The following is a 15,863-nucleotide window of genomic DNA, read 5'->3' on the forward strand; positions in this document are numbered from 1 at the left end:
GTAGTGGTATCTCATTGTTGTTCAATTTGCATTTCCCTGGAGCCATATGATGTGGAGCATCGTCTCGTACTGTTAGTTGCCATTTTTATGTCTTCTTTGGCCAGATGTTTGTTAAGTTGTTTGCCCCATTTTTTAATCTGGTTGTGCGTGTTCTTGTTGTTTAGTTTTAAGATTTCTTTGTGTATTTGTATATTTGTTATTCCTTTATCAACTGTGCCTTTTGCAAATATTTTCTCCCAGTCTGTGGCTTGTGATTTTATCCTCTTGACATTGTGTCTTGTGGAGCAGCAGTTTAAAATGTTAATGAAATCCAGCTTATCAGTTATTCCTTTCATGATCTTGATTTTGCTGTCACATCTAGAAAGTCATGTTTATAAAGAGGTCATCTCGGTTTTCTTCCGTGTTACTGTCTTCTAGGAATTCTAGAGTTTTGCTTTTGACATGTGGGTCTATAATGCATTTTGATTTCCGTTTTGTAAAGGTGTAAAGGTCCATGTGCACGTTCACTGTCTCGCACGTGGATGTCCAGTTCTTCCAGCACCATTCGTTGATAAGACTGTCTTTGCTCCATTGTATGGTCTGTGCTCCTTTGTCAAAGAACGGTGGAGTATGTTAACGGGCATCTATTTCTAGGCTCTCTGTTCTGCTCCTTTGGTCCATTTGTCTGTTCTTTCACCAGTACCACACTGTCTTGATTGCTGTAGCTTTATAGTGAATTTTGACATTGGCTCATGTCAGTCCTTCAACTTTTTTCTTCTTTGATATTATGTTGACTTTTAAAAAGCTATTGCAGTTGCGATACGGTCAGAGAAAATCTATATGATATTGCTCCCGTGCACGTTTTTAATGCTTTGTTTATGTCCAAATATGTTGTCTGTTTTCATAAATGTCACTTGTGGGCTCTCAAACAAGATGTGTTCTGTTTGCTCTAGAGAGAGATCGTGTCAGTCTGTTCTTATTTTCTTTGCTCTTTTTGGAAGCTTTTAGAATTTTCTCTTCATTTCCATGGATCCTTTACAGATAATTTTTTACTTCCTTCTTTAACTTTGTGAAATTTATCTTCATTAGTTTTTGAATATTTCCTCTTCTCTGTTTTCTTTTTTTTTCATCTTAGATGTCTTGGATTTCATTTATTTCAGATGTTAGATGTCTTTTTTTACCCACCATATCACACTGCTGTTCTTTTAAATATTCTCTCACTTTATTGTTTTATTGTGTTTTCTGGGAGAGTTTCTCAATGTCATTTTCCATGTCTAAATAATTTGCTGTTCTCATGTATCCACACTGCTATTTATCCCATGACTTAAGTCTTTAACAATCGTCCTTTTACACCTATTTCCTCATGAGGTTTTCCTTATGCTTTCTCATTGTCACTTCGTGCTACTAACATCTTCCCTTGTATCTTTAAGTGTATTTGTCATGCTTATGTTCCAGTATGTTCCAGTAGTTCTACTTCAAATGGTCTATGTTGCTCACTTTGTTGTATTTCTTTTTCAGTCGTTGTACTCCTCAGGTATGTAATTGTTTTGACTTGTGAGCTTTCATTCCTTGTGGCTGTTGGCTACTCTGTCTGGCATCTTGTATTAGAGAAGGGCTAACGTTTTGCTTGGGACCATCTCAGTCTGTGGCTGTTATCTCAGAAGAATTATTAATAGTGTGTCCTTTTCACTCTCAGAAGTGTCCTCTCTTGGGTGCTGTATTATAGAGTCACCTTTGTTGAGACCTAGGACCTAAGGTGTGTTTTTCTAAGTAAGTTTAATATGAGGGCAGGTGATGGCCCCAGGCGCAGACAGTCTCAGAAACCGTGAAACACTGTGACCACTCAACTCCTGTGGTCAGGATCTGTCACCTTTGAGCTCTTGGGGAAAGCGGCATTTGAGGAGGCATTTGAGGTTGTCACCTGGGGCTTGGGAGACGGAGGAGGTGGAGGAGTGAAGGATCAAGGATTGTTCAGCCCTTCCCTGCTTTCATCAGCTAACCTAATGCTACTCTAATTTTATCCTAGCTACATCTGGGTGGTTGCTACTTGTTTCTGCTGAGAAAGGAAAGTGATCGCTTCCAAGCAACTCAGGGGAGAGGCAAGAACGGTCCTTAAAATTTTCCCTCACACTGAGCCCCTCAAGGCTGCCACCCACTGCCCCTAACCCCAGGCTACCCACTAATTAAGAGACAGCCTTCAGGCCTCTGTCATTTCCCAGGGTTGTCACTCTTGTTATTTCTGGGGGTGCATAGTTCCTTAGGACTTCTGAAGTTTTGGGAGGAGGATGCAACATGCCGTACCATTTGGCGTCTTGATAGGAACCCATGATTTCTCTGGAAATTATCAGGGTGTGTTACTTTGATGAGAACCTTTAAGTGTATTTGAACTTTAAGATATACGTACTAATGTATATTGTTGCCAGATACAGAATTAATGAAATTTGAAAGAATTTGGTGAAGAGTGCAGGCTGTCCAAAAATCAATAATATTTGTGCAATGCTGAATATTAGCATGATACTGTGAAGGTGACAGACTCAAAGTGCATTTTGCAAGTGTCTTATTTTGTAGATGAAGAAAAAGATAAATAGAGAAAAGATTACCCAAGCCAGTTTTGAGGTGAAAAGTCTTGATTTTGGATAATATAACCAGATAACGTTTTCTGAGAGGACTGTAGAGAAAAAGAAAAAGAAAAAGAATCATTGTAAACGCATGGTCTTCACGCAGGTCAGAAAATCTTTTAATCATCATTTGGTCATCGTTGACCTTCCTACTTGTTTCTTTCCTACCAAATAACAACCAGGGACTAGGCCCTGACACTGTGTGTTCATTGTTCTTGTGTATTCTCTTTCTATCTATATCTCTGTGTTAGCTCTTACTTGGATGCACCTCCCCATCCCGACACACTCAGATCCCTCTCACGTTTCCCAAATTGATTCCAGAGTGCATGAAGGAGAAACAAAATGGTGAAGAAGGAAGGAGGTGTAATCATGAATGCTATGTCTCCCTTGTTCCCTTCATTCTCTTTCCAGTGGATACACACAGGGACACACAGACACGCACACACGCACATACAGAACCCGGAAACTGTGTCAGAGGTTCCAGTGCTGGACCCTGAAACGGATGCTTTTGTTTCTGTCGTGTTTCCTCGTGACTTTACTTTTTGTGTGCTGCAATTCTGTTGGGAAAAAGAACCTGATTATCTTCCAAAATGTCTGACTCTATTTTTTGTACATGGTTTTTACTCTATGGCAGGGTTATGGATTCTTCCCGAATGTCGTCTGGCAACAGTGACAAGATGGGGTGAGTTGACATGAGTGATCTGAGTGGTGAAAGGTATGGGGGGCATCGATGGCAACAACAGGTTTCCATAAGAGACTATAAGCTTCTGTAGGTAACTTTCTTTCCTGTTGGGCCTAGGTGGCAAAAGGAAGGAGGAGTCATAAGAGGGAGACTTCTTACTCACGGTTTGTTTGTGAGCCTTAGAAAGTAGTAGCCAAAGCTTTGAGGAAACTCTCAGAATGCCTGTGTGTAAGACTCTGCTAGAGTGGGCCAGGAGAGGAGAGAATCCTATTTGGAGCAAGGAGACGGTAGCAGTGGAGAGGGAGCAGTGGAGCTCTCAGCAGAAGAGAATGGAGCTAAACAGACCTCGGCTCCTTTCGTCAGCCTCCAGAGCTCTGCCACCATCTAAAGCTGGTGTCCCGAATGCCAAGCCACCGTCATACTGGAGGGAGCCCGTGCCTCAGACCTGCAGTCATCTGAACCCTGTATGAGGAACAGAAAAGACATACATGATACATGAAGGGTCAGGATGTGGTGGAGGGTGTTGAGGATCAGGAAATTAGGAGGAGCTGGGGAAATGTGTACCTACAACCTGGAGTTGAATTTTGAGCTAAATTCAACCTCGATGCAATTACACGTGAGAGTAAGGTTCAGTAGTGAAGAATTGTATTTCAATATCTTCATTCATTAGGCTTTTTGACCGGCCGAAGATCTTCGTTACAACTATAGAAAGCCCTATTTCTAGGGAAGATTAAAAGACTAGTTTCCAAATAACTAACATCCACATAATTTTTTAGGGTTCAACCAGTTTACCACTTGAAGACTACTTGTAACTAATTGCAAACAAGAGTGTAACTCTATGAAGTCACTAGGAGTCTGATCATATATGCTTTTAATTCTTTAGAAATGACCCCGATGAACTGACAGAAGTAATCTGTGATGGAACCACCAACAAAAGGTGACGTATATACTCAGAGAGAGAGAGAGAGAGATAGAGAGAGAATGAGTGAAATGCAGACGCGGCATTATCCATGGGAATGCAGAGTATTCTGGACAATGATTCTAAGATCTTTTCTAAAATTTCGGATCCACTGAGCTAAGTCATGTTTATCATATTCTTAGATTCACAGAATCCTTCTTCAAATAAGTTGGTCACATCACTGTCCCATGTAGGAAATCTCAAATGACAGGTTGTTGCATTTCTTGGTGTTTACGTTAACATAGAACAACTCTCCAGGCTCCGTGATGATTTGTTATGAGGACCAAATAAGTGTTAAACACTTAGGACGATGTCTGGCACGTAATAAATACCATTTAAGTGCTTATTAGATGGAACAAAAATTTTCCGTGTACTTAGTCATGTCATCTGAACACAGCGATAATTTTCATTTTTCCTGTCCAGTCCTTATACCTCTCACTTCTTTTTCTGACGTCATTGAGCAGTGTTGGAAGGCATATGGCTCTTGGGAGGAAATAAAAGGAGGTCAGGACTGGAGAACAGGATTGAGGGGAGAGAGGTGCGCCACAAGGATGAGGGCTGGCAGGGCCAGGTTTTGAAGGGCATTGTAGGCTCTGCTGAATGGTTTTGGCTCAATCCTAGTAGCACTGGCAAGGCAATGAGGGGTCATGCTTGAGGCTCTACAAACAATACAAACTCCAATCGTGAACCGTAGACCTACCAACTGTAGCTTTCTAGAGAGGTAGGCTCTTCTAGAGATGCACTCCTAGACTGTGCATTCCCAGGTATGTGGACATCTTTAGGGGTGATGTCTGGGATGAGGAGAGGGTATGTTGTCTCTGCCGCTATATGGGCTTTTAAGGGCTGGAGAGTCTGTGCAGCTCGATGTTCCCTCTCCCACGTGAATGCTGAGAAGAGTGAGAGCTGACCACAAAACAGGGAGCCGACTCCAGACAGAGTGTGGAGAGACACAGTGAAGATAGCCCTTTGAGTCTTTAGTCAGGAGGTTGACAGAGCAAATCAAGACATAGACTCAATAAGGGGCATTGTTCTAAATGCACTTTCAAGTTTCCTTGGGAGAATAGGTTGAATGTAGGATGAGTTGAGACAGAAAATTTTTGGTTTTGCAACGTCAGCTTTTTTGTACTATCTCCTTTTTTCCCCAATCTCATTTTCACCAGAACAAGCACCAGGAGAGCTATTTTTGAAACACTTTTTCCATTGTAAGAATTCGAAACTTACGCCGATTTCTAAATTGTGGTAAATGCATGTAACCTAAAATAGATCATCTTCAGCATTTTTAAGTGTGCCATTCTGTAGCGTTAGGTACCTTCATATTGTTGTGCAGCCAACCTGCAGAACTCTTCTCGTCTTGCAAAACTGAAACTCTGTACACATTAAACTACTCTCCCCGTTGCCCCTTTCCCAAGCTCTTGGCAACCACCATTCTACCTTCTGTCTCTGTGAGTTTGACTACTCTAGGTATGTCATGTCAGTGGAATCATGCAAAATTTGTCTTCTTGTGACTAGTTATTTCATTTAGCACAATGCCCTCAAAGTCAATCCATGTTGCAGCATGTGTCCGAATTTCATTTCTTTTTAAGACTGAACAATATTCCAACACATACAGAAATTTCTCGCAAATGGTTCCAAAAGCTCCAGTATACCCTTTACTTACTTTTCCAATTGTTAACATTTTGTCACATTTCCTTTGTTACTCCCATCATATGGGTATGTAGGTATATAGACATAAATCTATCTATCTATCTATTTATCGATCTATAGATATATATAGAAAGAGAGAGAGAGAGAAAGAAAATACGTTTAGATATAGATATACACATAGAAAGAGCTCTCTCTCTCAATATATCTGTATCTAGATCTGATTTTTATGTGAGTTGAGGCAGAAGATGTTTGATAGACACACACGTGACACACACCTTCCTACACACTTAGGCTCTATTCCTGAATCATTAGAGAGAAAATGCAGACCACATACCCTTTACTCCTGAATATTTCAGTTTTATTTTTCTACCTTCAGGGACACCTAACCACAGCACAGTGATCAAAATCAGAAAATTTTCACTTCCGTAACCATAATACGATTACCAGAATTGGAAAATGAAAGCCATAATAGAATATTATCTGATTTATGGTTTACATTGCGACTCACTCTTGGTGTCATACATTCTATGGGTTTGGATAAAAGTAGAATGACATGAATCTGTCATTAGAGTTTCATAACGATGGAGTATTTTCACTGCCCTAAAAATCCTTTGTGCTCCGCCTATTCATCCTTCTCCCCGCCAACTCCTGGCAACCACCGATCTCTTCCTGTCGCCCCAATTTTGCCACGTCCAGAATGTCATATAGTTGGCCTCATACAGTATGCAACCTTTTCAGATTGGCTTCTTTCACAAAGTAACATGCATGTAAGGTTTCTTTTCACAGCTTGATAGCTCGTTGCTTTTTAGCGCTGAATAATATGCCGTTGACTAGATGTACCACGGTTTGTTCATCCGTTCATCTGGTGCAGGACATCTTGGTTGCTTCCGCTTTTTGGCGATTACGAGTAAAGCTGCTATCAACATTTGTGTGCAGGTTTTCATCTGCGTGTAAGTTTTGAACTCCTTTGGGTAAATACCAAGGAGCGTATGTTAAGCTGGATCGTACGTTAAGGGTTATGCTTGGTTTTGTAAGAAACCCCTAGACTGCCTTCCAGAGTGGCTGTTCCGTTTTGCCTTGCCACCCATACTGAATGAGTGTCTCCATTGCTCCACATGCTTGTCAGCAATTGCTGTTGTTAGTGTTCCATATTTTTGACTATTCTAACAGGTGTGTAGTGGTATCTCATTGTTGTTCAATTTGCATTTCCCTGGAGCCATATGATGTGGAGCATCGTCTCGTACTCTTAGTTGCCATTTTTATGTCTTCTTTGGCCAGATGTCTGTTAAGTTGTTTGCCCCATTTTTTAATCTGGTTGTGCGTGTTCTTGTTGTTTAGTTTTAAGATTTCTTTGCGTATTTGTATATTTGTTATTCCTTTATCAACTGTGCCTTTTGCAAATATTTTCTCCCAGTCTGTGGCTTGTGATTTTATCCTCTTGACATTGTGTCTTGTGGAGCAGCAGTTTAAAATGTTAATGAAGTCCAGCTTATCGGTTATTCCTTTCATGATCTTGATTTCGCTGTCACATCTAGAAAGTCATGTTTATAAAGAGGTCATCTCGGTTTTCTTCCGTGTTATTGTCTTCTAGGAATTCTAGAGTTTTGCTTTTGACATGTGGGTCTATAATGCATTTTGATTTCCGTTTTGTAAAGGTGTAAAGGTCCATGTGCACGTTCATTGTCTCGCACGTGGATGTCCAGTTCTTCCAGCACCATTCGTTGATAAGACTGTCTTTGCTCCATTGTATGGTCTGTGCTCCTTTGTCAAAGAACGGTGGAGTATGTTAACGGGCATCTATTTCTAGGCTCTCTGTTCTGCTCCTTTGGTCCATTTGTCTGTTCTTTCACCAGTACCACACTGTCTTGATTGCTGTAGCTTTATAGTGAATTTTGACATTGGCTCATGTCAGTCCTTCAACTTTTTTCTTCTTTGGTATTATGTTGACTTTTAAAAAGCTATTGCAGTTGCGATACGGTCAGAGAAAATCTATATGATATTGCTCCCGTGCACGTTATTAATGCTTTGTTTATGTCCAAATATGTTGTCTGTTTTCATAAATGTCACTTGTGTGCTCTCAAACAAGATGTGTTCTGTTTGCTCTGGAGAGAGATCGTGTCAGTCTGTTCTTATTTTCTTTGCTCTTTTTGGAAGCTTTTAGAATTTTCTCTTCATTTCCATGGATCCTTTACAGATAATTTTTTACTTCCTTCTTTAACTTTGTGAAATTTATCTTCATTAGTTTTTGAATATTTCGTCTTCTCTGTTTTCTTTTTTTTTCATCTTAGATGTCTTGGATTTCATTTATTTCAGATGTTAGATGTCTTTTTTTACCCACCATATCACACTGCTGTTCTTTTAAATATTCTCTCACTTTATTGTTTTATTGTGTTTTCTGGGAGAGTTTCTCAATGTCATTTTCCATGTCTAAATAATTTGCTGTTCTCATGTATCCACACTGCTATTTATCCCATGACTTAAGTCTTTAACAATCGTCCTTTTACACCTATTTCCTCATGAGGTTTTCCTTATGCTTTCTCATTGTCACTTCGTGCTACTAACATCTTCCCTTGTATCTTTAAGTGTATTTGTCATGCTTATGTTCCAGTATGTTCCAGTAGTTCTACTTCAAATGGTCTATGTTGCTCACTTTGTTGTATTTCTTTTTCAGTCGTTGTACTCCTCAGGTATGTAATTGTTTTGACTTGTGAGCTTTCATTCCTTGTGGCTGTTGGCTACTCTGTCTGGCATCTTGTATTAGAGAAGGGCTAACGTTTTGCTTGGGACCATCTCAGTCTGTGGCTGTTATCTCAGAAGAATTATTAATAGTGTGTCCTTTTCACTCTCAGAAGTGTCCTCTCTTGGGTGCTGTATTATAGAGTCACCTTTGTTGAGACCTAGGACCTAAGGTGTGTTTTTCTAAGTAAGTTTAATATGAGGGCAGGTGATGGCCCCAGGCGCAGACAGTCTCAGAAACCGTGAAACACTGTGACCACTCAACTCCTGTGGTCAGGATCTGTCACCTTTGAGCTCTTGGGGAAAGCGGCATTTGAGGAGGCATTTGAGGTTGTCACCTGGGGCTTGGGAGACGGAGGAGGTGGAGGAGTGAAGGATCAAGGATTGTTCAGCCCTTCCCTGCTTTCATCAGCTAACCTAATGCTACTCTAATTTTATCCTAGCTACATCTGGGTGGTTGCTACTTGTTTCTGCTGAGAAAGGAAAGTGATCGCTTCCAAGCAACTCAGGGGAGAGGCAAGAACGGTCCTTAAAATTTTCCCTCACACTGAGCCCCTCAAGGCTGCCACCCACTGCCCCTAACCCCAGGCTACCCACTAATTAAGAGACAGCCTTCAGGCCTCTGTCATTTCCCAGGGTTGTCACTCTTGTTATTTCTGGGGGTGCATAGTTCCTTAGGACTTCTGAAGTTTTGGGAGGAGGATGCAACATGCCGTACCATTTGGCGTCTTGATAGGAACCCATGATTTCTCTGGAAATTATCAGGGTGTGTTACTTTGATGAGAACCTTTAAGTGTATTTGAACTTTAAGATATACGTACTAATGTATATTGTTGCCAGATACAGAATTAATGAAATTTGAAAGAATTTGGTGAAGAGTGCAGGCTGTCCAAAAATCAATAATATTTGTGCAATGCTGAATATTAGCATGATACTGTGAAGGTGACAGACTCAAAGTGCATTTTGCAAGTGTCTTATTTTGTAGATGAAGAAAAAGATAAATAGAGAAAAGATTACCCAAGCCAGTTTTGAGGTGAAAAGTCTTGATTTTGGATAATATAACCAGATAACGTTTTCTGAGAGGACTGTAGAGAAAAAGAAAAAGAAAAAGAATCATTGTAAACGCATGGTCTTCACGCAGGTCAGAAAATCTTTTAATCATCATTTGGTCATCGTTGACCTTCCTACTTGTTTCTTTCCTACCAAATAACAACCAGGGACTAGGCCCTGACACTGTGTGTTCATTGTTCTTGTGTATTCTCTTTCTATCTATATCTCTGTGTTAGCTCTTACTTGGATGCACCTCCCCATCCCGACACACTCAGATCCCTCTCACGTTTCCCAAATTGATTCCAGAGTGCATGAAGGAGAAACAAAATGGTGAAGAAGGAAGGAGGTGTAATCATGAATGCTATGTCTCCCTTGTTCCCTTCATTCTCTTTCCAGTGGATACACACAGGGACACACAGACACGCACACACGCACATACAGAACCCGGAAACTGTGTCAGAGGTTCCAGTGCTGGACCCTGAAACGGATGCTTTTGTTTCTGTCGTGTTTCCTCGTGACTTTACTTTTTGTGTGCTGCAATTCTGTTGGGAAAAAGAACCTGATTATCTTCCAAAATGTCTGACTCTATTTTTTGTACATGGTTTTTACTCTATGGCAGGGTTATGGATTCTTCCCGAATGTCGTCTGGCAACAGTGACAAGATGGGGTGAGTTGACATGAGTGATCTGAGTGGTGAAAGGTATGGGGGGCATCGATGGCAACAACAGGTTTCCATAAGAGACTATAAGCTTCTGTAGGTAACTTTCTTTCCTGTTGGGCCTAGGTGGCAAAAGGAAGGAGGAGTCATAAGAGGGAGACTTCTTACTCACGGTTTGTTTGTGAGCCTTAGAAAGTAGTAGCCAAAGCTTTGAGGAAACTCTCAGAATGCCTGTGTGTAAGACTCTGCTAGAGTGGGCCAGGAGAGGAGAGAATCCTATTTGGAGCAAGGAGACGGTAGCAGTGGAGAGGGAGCAGTGGAGCTCTCAGCAGAAGAGAATGGAGCTAAACAGACCTCGGCTCCTTTCGTCAGCCTCCAGAGCTCTGCCACCATCTAAAGCTGGTGTCCCGAATGCCAAGCCACCGTCATACTGGAGGGAGCCCGTGCCTCAGACCTGCAGTCATCTGAACCCTGTATGAGGAACAGAAAAGACATACATGATACATGAAGGGTCAGGATGTGGTGGAGGGTGTTGAGGATCAGGAAATTAGGAGGAGCTGGGGAAATGTGTACCTACAACCTGGAGTTGAATTTTGAGCTAAATTCAACCTCGATGCAATTACACGTGAGAGTAAGGTTCAGTAGTGAAGAATTGTATTTCAATATCTTCATTCATTAGGCTTTTTGACCGGCCGAAGATCTTCGTTACAACTATAGAAAGCCCTATTTCTAGGGAAGATTAAAAGACTAGTTTCCAAATAACTAACATCCACATAATTTTTTAGGGTTCAACCAGTTTACCACTTGAAGACTACTTGTAACTAATTGCAAACAAGAGTGTAACTCTATGAAGTCACTAGGAGTCTGATCATATATGCTTTTAATTCTTTAGAAATGACCCCGATGAACTGACAGAAGTAATCTGTGATGGAACCACCAACAAAAGGTGACGTATATACTCAGAGAGAGAGAGAGAGAGATAGAGAGAGAATGAGTGAAATGCAGACGCGGCATTATCCATGGGAATGCAGAGTATTCTGGACAATGATTCTAAGATCTTTTCTAAAATTTCGGATCCACTGAGCTAAGTCATGTTTATCATATTCTTAGATTCACAGAATCCTTCTTCAAATAAGTTGGTCACATCACTGTCCCATGTAGGAAATCTCAAATGACAGGTTGTTGCATTTCTTGGTGTTTACGTTAACATAGAACAACTCTCCAGGCTCCGTGATGATTTGTTATGAGGACCAAATAAGTGTTAAACACTTAGGACGATGTCTGGCACGTAATAAATACCATTTAAGTGCTTATTAGATGGAACAAAAATTTTCCGTGTACTTAGTCATGTCATCTGAACACAGCGATAATTTTCATTTTTCCTGTCCAGTCCTTATACCTCTCACTTCTTTTTCTGACGTCATTGAGCAGTGTTGGAAGGCATATGGCTCTTGGGAGGAAATAAAAGGAGGTCAGGACTGGAGAACAGGATTGAGGGGAGAGAGGTGCGCCACAAGGATGAGGGCTGGCAGGGCCAGGTTTTGAAGGGCATTGTAGGCTCTGCTGAATGGTTTTGGCTCAATCCTAGTAGCACTGGCAAGGCAATGAGGGGTCATGCTTGAGGCTCTACAAACAATACAAACTCCAATCGTGAACCGTAGACCTACCAACTGTAGCTTTCTAGAGAGGTAGGCTCTTCTAGAGATGCACTCCTAGACTGTGCATTCCCAGGTATGTGGACATCTTTAGGGGTGATGTCTGGGATGAGGAGAGGGTATGTTGTCTCTGCCGCTATATGGGCTTTTAAGGGCTGGAGAGTCTGTGCAGCTCGATGTTCCCTCTCCCACGTGAATGCTGAGAAGAGTGAGAGCTGACCACAAAACAGGGAGCCGACTCCAGACAGAGTGTGGAGAGACACAGTGAAGATAGCCCTTTGAGTCTTTAGTCAGGAGGTTGACAGAGCAAATCAAGACATAGACTCAATAAGGGGCATTGTTCTAAATGCACTTTCAAGTTTCCTTGGGAGAATAGGTTGAATGTAGGATGAGTTGAGACAGAAAATTTTTGGTTTTGCAACGTCAGCTTTTTTGTACTATCTCCTTTTTTCCCCAATCTCATTTTCACCAGAACAAGCACCAGGAGAGCTATTTTTGAAACACTTTTTCCATTGTAAGAATTCGAAACTTACGCCGATTTCTAAATTGTGGTAAATGCATGTAACCTAAAATAGATCATCTTCAGCATTTTTAAGTGTGCCATTCTGTAGCGTTAGGTACCTTCATATTGTTGTGCAGCCAACCTGCAGAACTCTTCTCGTCTTGCAAAACTGAAACTCTGTACACATTAAACTACTCTCCCCGTTGCCCCTTTCCCAAGCTCTTGGCAACCACCATTCTACCTTCTGTCTCTGTGAGTTTGACTACTCTAGGTATGTCATGTCAGTGGAATCATGCAAAATTTGTCTTCTTGTGACTAGTTATTTCATTTAGCACAATGCCCTCAAAGTCAATCCATGTTGCAGCATGTGTCCGAATTTCATTTCTTTTTAAGACTGAACAATATTCCAACACATACAGAAATTTCTCGCAAATGGTTCCAAAAGCTCCAGTATACCCTTTACTTACTTTTCCAATTGTTAACATTTTGTCACATTTCCTTTGTTACTCCCATCATATGGGTATGTAGGTATATAGACATAAATCTATCTATCTATCTATTTATCGATCTATAGATATATATAGAAAGAGAGAGAGAGAGAAAGAAAATACGTTTAGATATAGATATACACATAGAAAGAGCTCTCTCTCTCAATATATCTGTATCTAGATCTGATTTTTATGTGAGTTGAGGCAGAAGATGTTTGATAGACACACACGTGACACACACCTTCCTACACACTTAGGCTCTATTCCTGAATCATTAGAGAGAAAATGCAGACCACATACCCTTTACTCCTGAATATTTCAGTTTTATTTTTCTACCTTCAGGGACACCTAACCACAGCACAGTGATCAAAATCAGAAAATTTTCACTTCCGTAACCATAATACGATTACCAGAATTGGAAAATGAAAGCCATAATAGAATATTATCTGATTTATGGTTTACATTGCGACTCACTCTTGGTGTCATACATTCTATGGGTTTGGATAAAAGTAGAATGACATGAATCTGTCATTAGAGTTTCATAACGATGGAGTATTTTCACTGCCCTAAAAATCCTTTGTGCTCCGCCTATTCATCCTTCTCCCCGCCAACTCCTGGCAACCACCGATCTCTTCCTGTCGCCCCAATTTTGCCACGTCCAGAATGTCATATAGTTGGCCTCATACAGTATGCAACCTTTTCAGATTGGCTTCTTTCACAAAGTAACATGCATGTAAGGTTTCTTTTCACAGCTTGATAGCTCGTTGCTTTTTAGCGCTGAATAATATGCCGTTGACTAGATGTACCACGGTTTGTTCATCCGTTCATCTGGTGCAGGACATCTTGGTTGCTTCCGCTTTTTGGCGATTACGAGTAAAGCTGCTATCAACATTTGTGTGCAGGTTTTCATCTGCGTGTAAGTTTTGAACTCCTTTGGGTAAATACCAAGGAGCGTATGTTAAGCTGGATCGTACGTTAAGGGTTATGCTTGGTTTTGTAAGAAACCCCTAAACTGCCTTCCAGAGTGGCTGTTCCGTTTTGCCTTGCCACCCATACTGAATGAGTGTCTCCATTGCTCCACATGCTTGTCAGCAATTGCTGTTGTTAGTGTTCCATATTTTTGACTATTCTAACAGGTGTGTAGTGGTATCTCATTGTTGTTCAATTTGCATTTCCCTGGAGCCATATGATGTGGAGCATCGTCTCGTACTCTTAGTTGCCATTTTTATGTCTTCTTTGGCCAGATGTCTGTTAAGTTGTTTGCCCCATTTTTTAATCTGGTTGTGCGTGTTCTTGTTGTTTAGTTTTAAGATTTCTTTGCGTATTTGTATATTTGTTATTCCTTTATCAACTGTGCCTTTTGCAAATATTTTCTCCCAGTCTGTGGCTTGTGATTTTATCCTCTTGACATTGTGTCTTGTGGAGCAGCAGTTTAAAATGTTAATGAAGTCCAGCTTATCGGTTATTCCTTTCATGATCTTGATTTCGCTGTCACATCTAGAAAGTCATGTTTATAAAGAGGTCATCTCGGTTTTCTTCCGTGTTATTGTCTTCTAGGAATTCTAGAGTTTTGCTTTTGACATGTGGGTCTATAATGCATTTTGATTTCCGTTTTGTAAAGGTGTAAAGGTCCATGTGCACATTCATTGTCTCGCACGTGGATGTCCAGTTCTTCCAGCACCATTCGTTGATAAGACTGTCTTTGCTCCATTGTATGGTCTGTGCTCCTTTGTCAAAGAACGGTGGAGTATGTTAACGGGCATCTATTTCTAGGCTCTCTGTTCTGCTCCTTTGGTCCATTTGTCTGTTCTTTCACCAGTACCACACTGTCTTGATTGCTGAAGCTTTATAGTGAATTTTGACATTGGCTCATGTCAGTCCTTCAACTTTTTTCTTCTTTGGTATTATGTTGACTTTTAAAAAGCTATTGCAGTTGCGATACGGTCAGAGAAAATCTATATGATATTGCTCCCGTGCACGTTATTAATGCTTTGTTTATGTCCAAATATGTTGTCTGTTTTCATAAATGTCACTTGTGTGCTCTCAAACAAGATGTGTTCTGTTTGCTCTGGAGAGAGATCGTGTCAGTCTGTTCTTATTTTCTTTGCTCTTTTTGGAAGCTTTTAGAATTTTCTCTTCATTTCCATGGATCCTTTACAGATAATTTTTTACTTCCTTCTTTAACTTTGTGAAATTTATCTTCATTAGTTTTTGAATATTTCGTCTTCTCTGTTTTCTTTTTTTTTCATCTTAGATGTCTTGGATTTCATTTATTTCAGATGTTAGATGTCTTTTTTTACCCACCATATCACACTGCTGTTCTTTTAAATATTCTCTCACTTTATTGTTTTATTGTGTTTTCTGGGAGAGTTTCTCAATGTCATTTTCCATGTCTAAATAATTTGCTGTTCTCATGTATCCACACTGCTATTTATCCCATGACTTAAGTCTTTAACAATCGTCCTTTTACACCTATTTCCTCATGAGGTTTTCCTTATGCTTTCTCATTGTCACTTCGTGCTACTAACATCTTCCCTTGTATCTTTAAGTGTATTTGTCATGCTTATGTTCCAGTATGTTCCAGTAGTTCTACTTCAAATGGTCTATGTTGCTCACTTTGTTGTATTTCTTTTTCAGTCGTTGTACTCCTCAGGTATGTAATTGTTTTGACTTGTGAGCTTTCATTCCTTGTGGCTGTTGGCTACTCTGTCTGGCATCTTGTATTAGAGAAGGGCTAACGTTTTGCTTGGGACCATCTCAGTCTGTGGCTGTTATCTCAGAAGAATTATTAATAGTGTGTCCTTTTCACTCTCAGAAGTGTCCTCTCTTGGGTGCTGTATTATAGAGTCACCTTTGTTGAGACCTAGGACCTAAGGTGTGTTTTTCTAAGTAA

General features: G+C 40.5%; 1 protein-coding gene and 2 long non-coding RNA genes across 3 annotated transcripts in view; 1 reads left to right on the forward strand and 2 right to left on the reverse strand.

The window, feature by feature from the left end:
• LOC138918352 (phosphatidylinositol 3,4,5-trisphosphate 3-phosphatase TPTE2-like) overlaps nt 1–15,863 on the forward strand; it is a 367,155-nt gene that overhangs the window by 235,259 nt on the left and 116,033 nt on the right. The window contains exons 1-4 of the mRNA XM_070239586.1: nt 2,316–3,279; nt 4,163–4,216; nt 10,287–10,334; nt 11,218–11,271. Of these exons, the coding sequence (XP_070095687.1) occupies nt 3,188–3,279; nt 4,163–4,216; nt 10,287–10,334; nt 11,218–11,271 (248 nt within the window). The 5' untranslated portion in view covers nt 2,316–3,187. Of the gene's footprint in view, nt 3,280–4,162; nt 4,217–10,286; nt 10,335–11,217; nt 11,272–15,863 lie in introns of the transcript that reaches the window.
• Nucleotides 1–15,863, reverse strand: part of LOC138918363 (uncharacterized) — a 32,973-nt gene that overhangs the window by 8,067 nt on the left and 9,043 nt on the right. The window contains exons 5-7 of the long non-coding RNA XR_011427695.1: nt 10,680–10,796; nt 3,625–3,741; nt 2,580–2,647 (exon numbers count right to left, since the gene is read on the reverse strand). This is a non-coding gene — a long non-coding RNA (uncharacterized lncRNA). The remainder of the gene's footprint in view (nt 1–2,579; nt 2,648–3,624; nt 3,742–10,679; nt 10,797–15,863) is intronic.
• LOC138918365 (uncharacterized) lies at nt 9,635–10,197 on the reverse strand. The gene is made up of 2 exons (XR_011427697.1): nt 10,095–10,197; nt 9,635–9,702 (listed from the first exon to the last, which is right to left on the reverse strand). It is a non-coding gene; the product is annotated as an uncharacterized lncRNA (long non-coding RNA).

The sequence above is a fragment of the Equus caballus genome, chromosome 17 (assembly GCF_041296265.1).
Source record: "Equus caballus isolate H_3958 breed thoroughbred chromosome 17, TB-T2T, whole genome shotgun sequence".
In the NCBI taxonomy this organism is placed as follows: domain Eukaryota; kingdom Metazoa; phylum Chordata; class Mammalia; order Perissodactyla; family Equidae; genus Equus; species Equus caballus.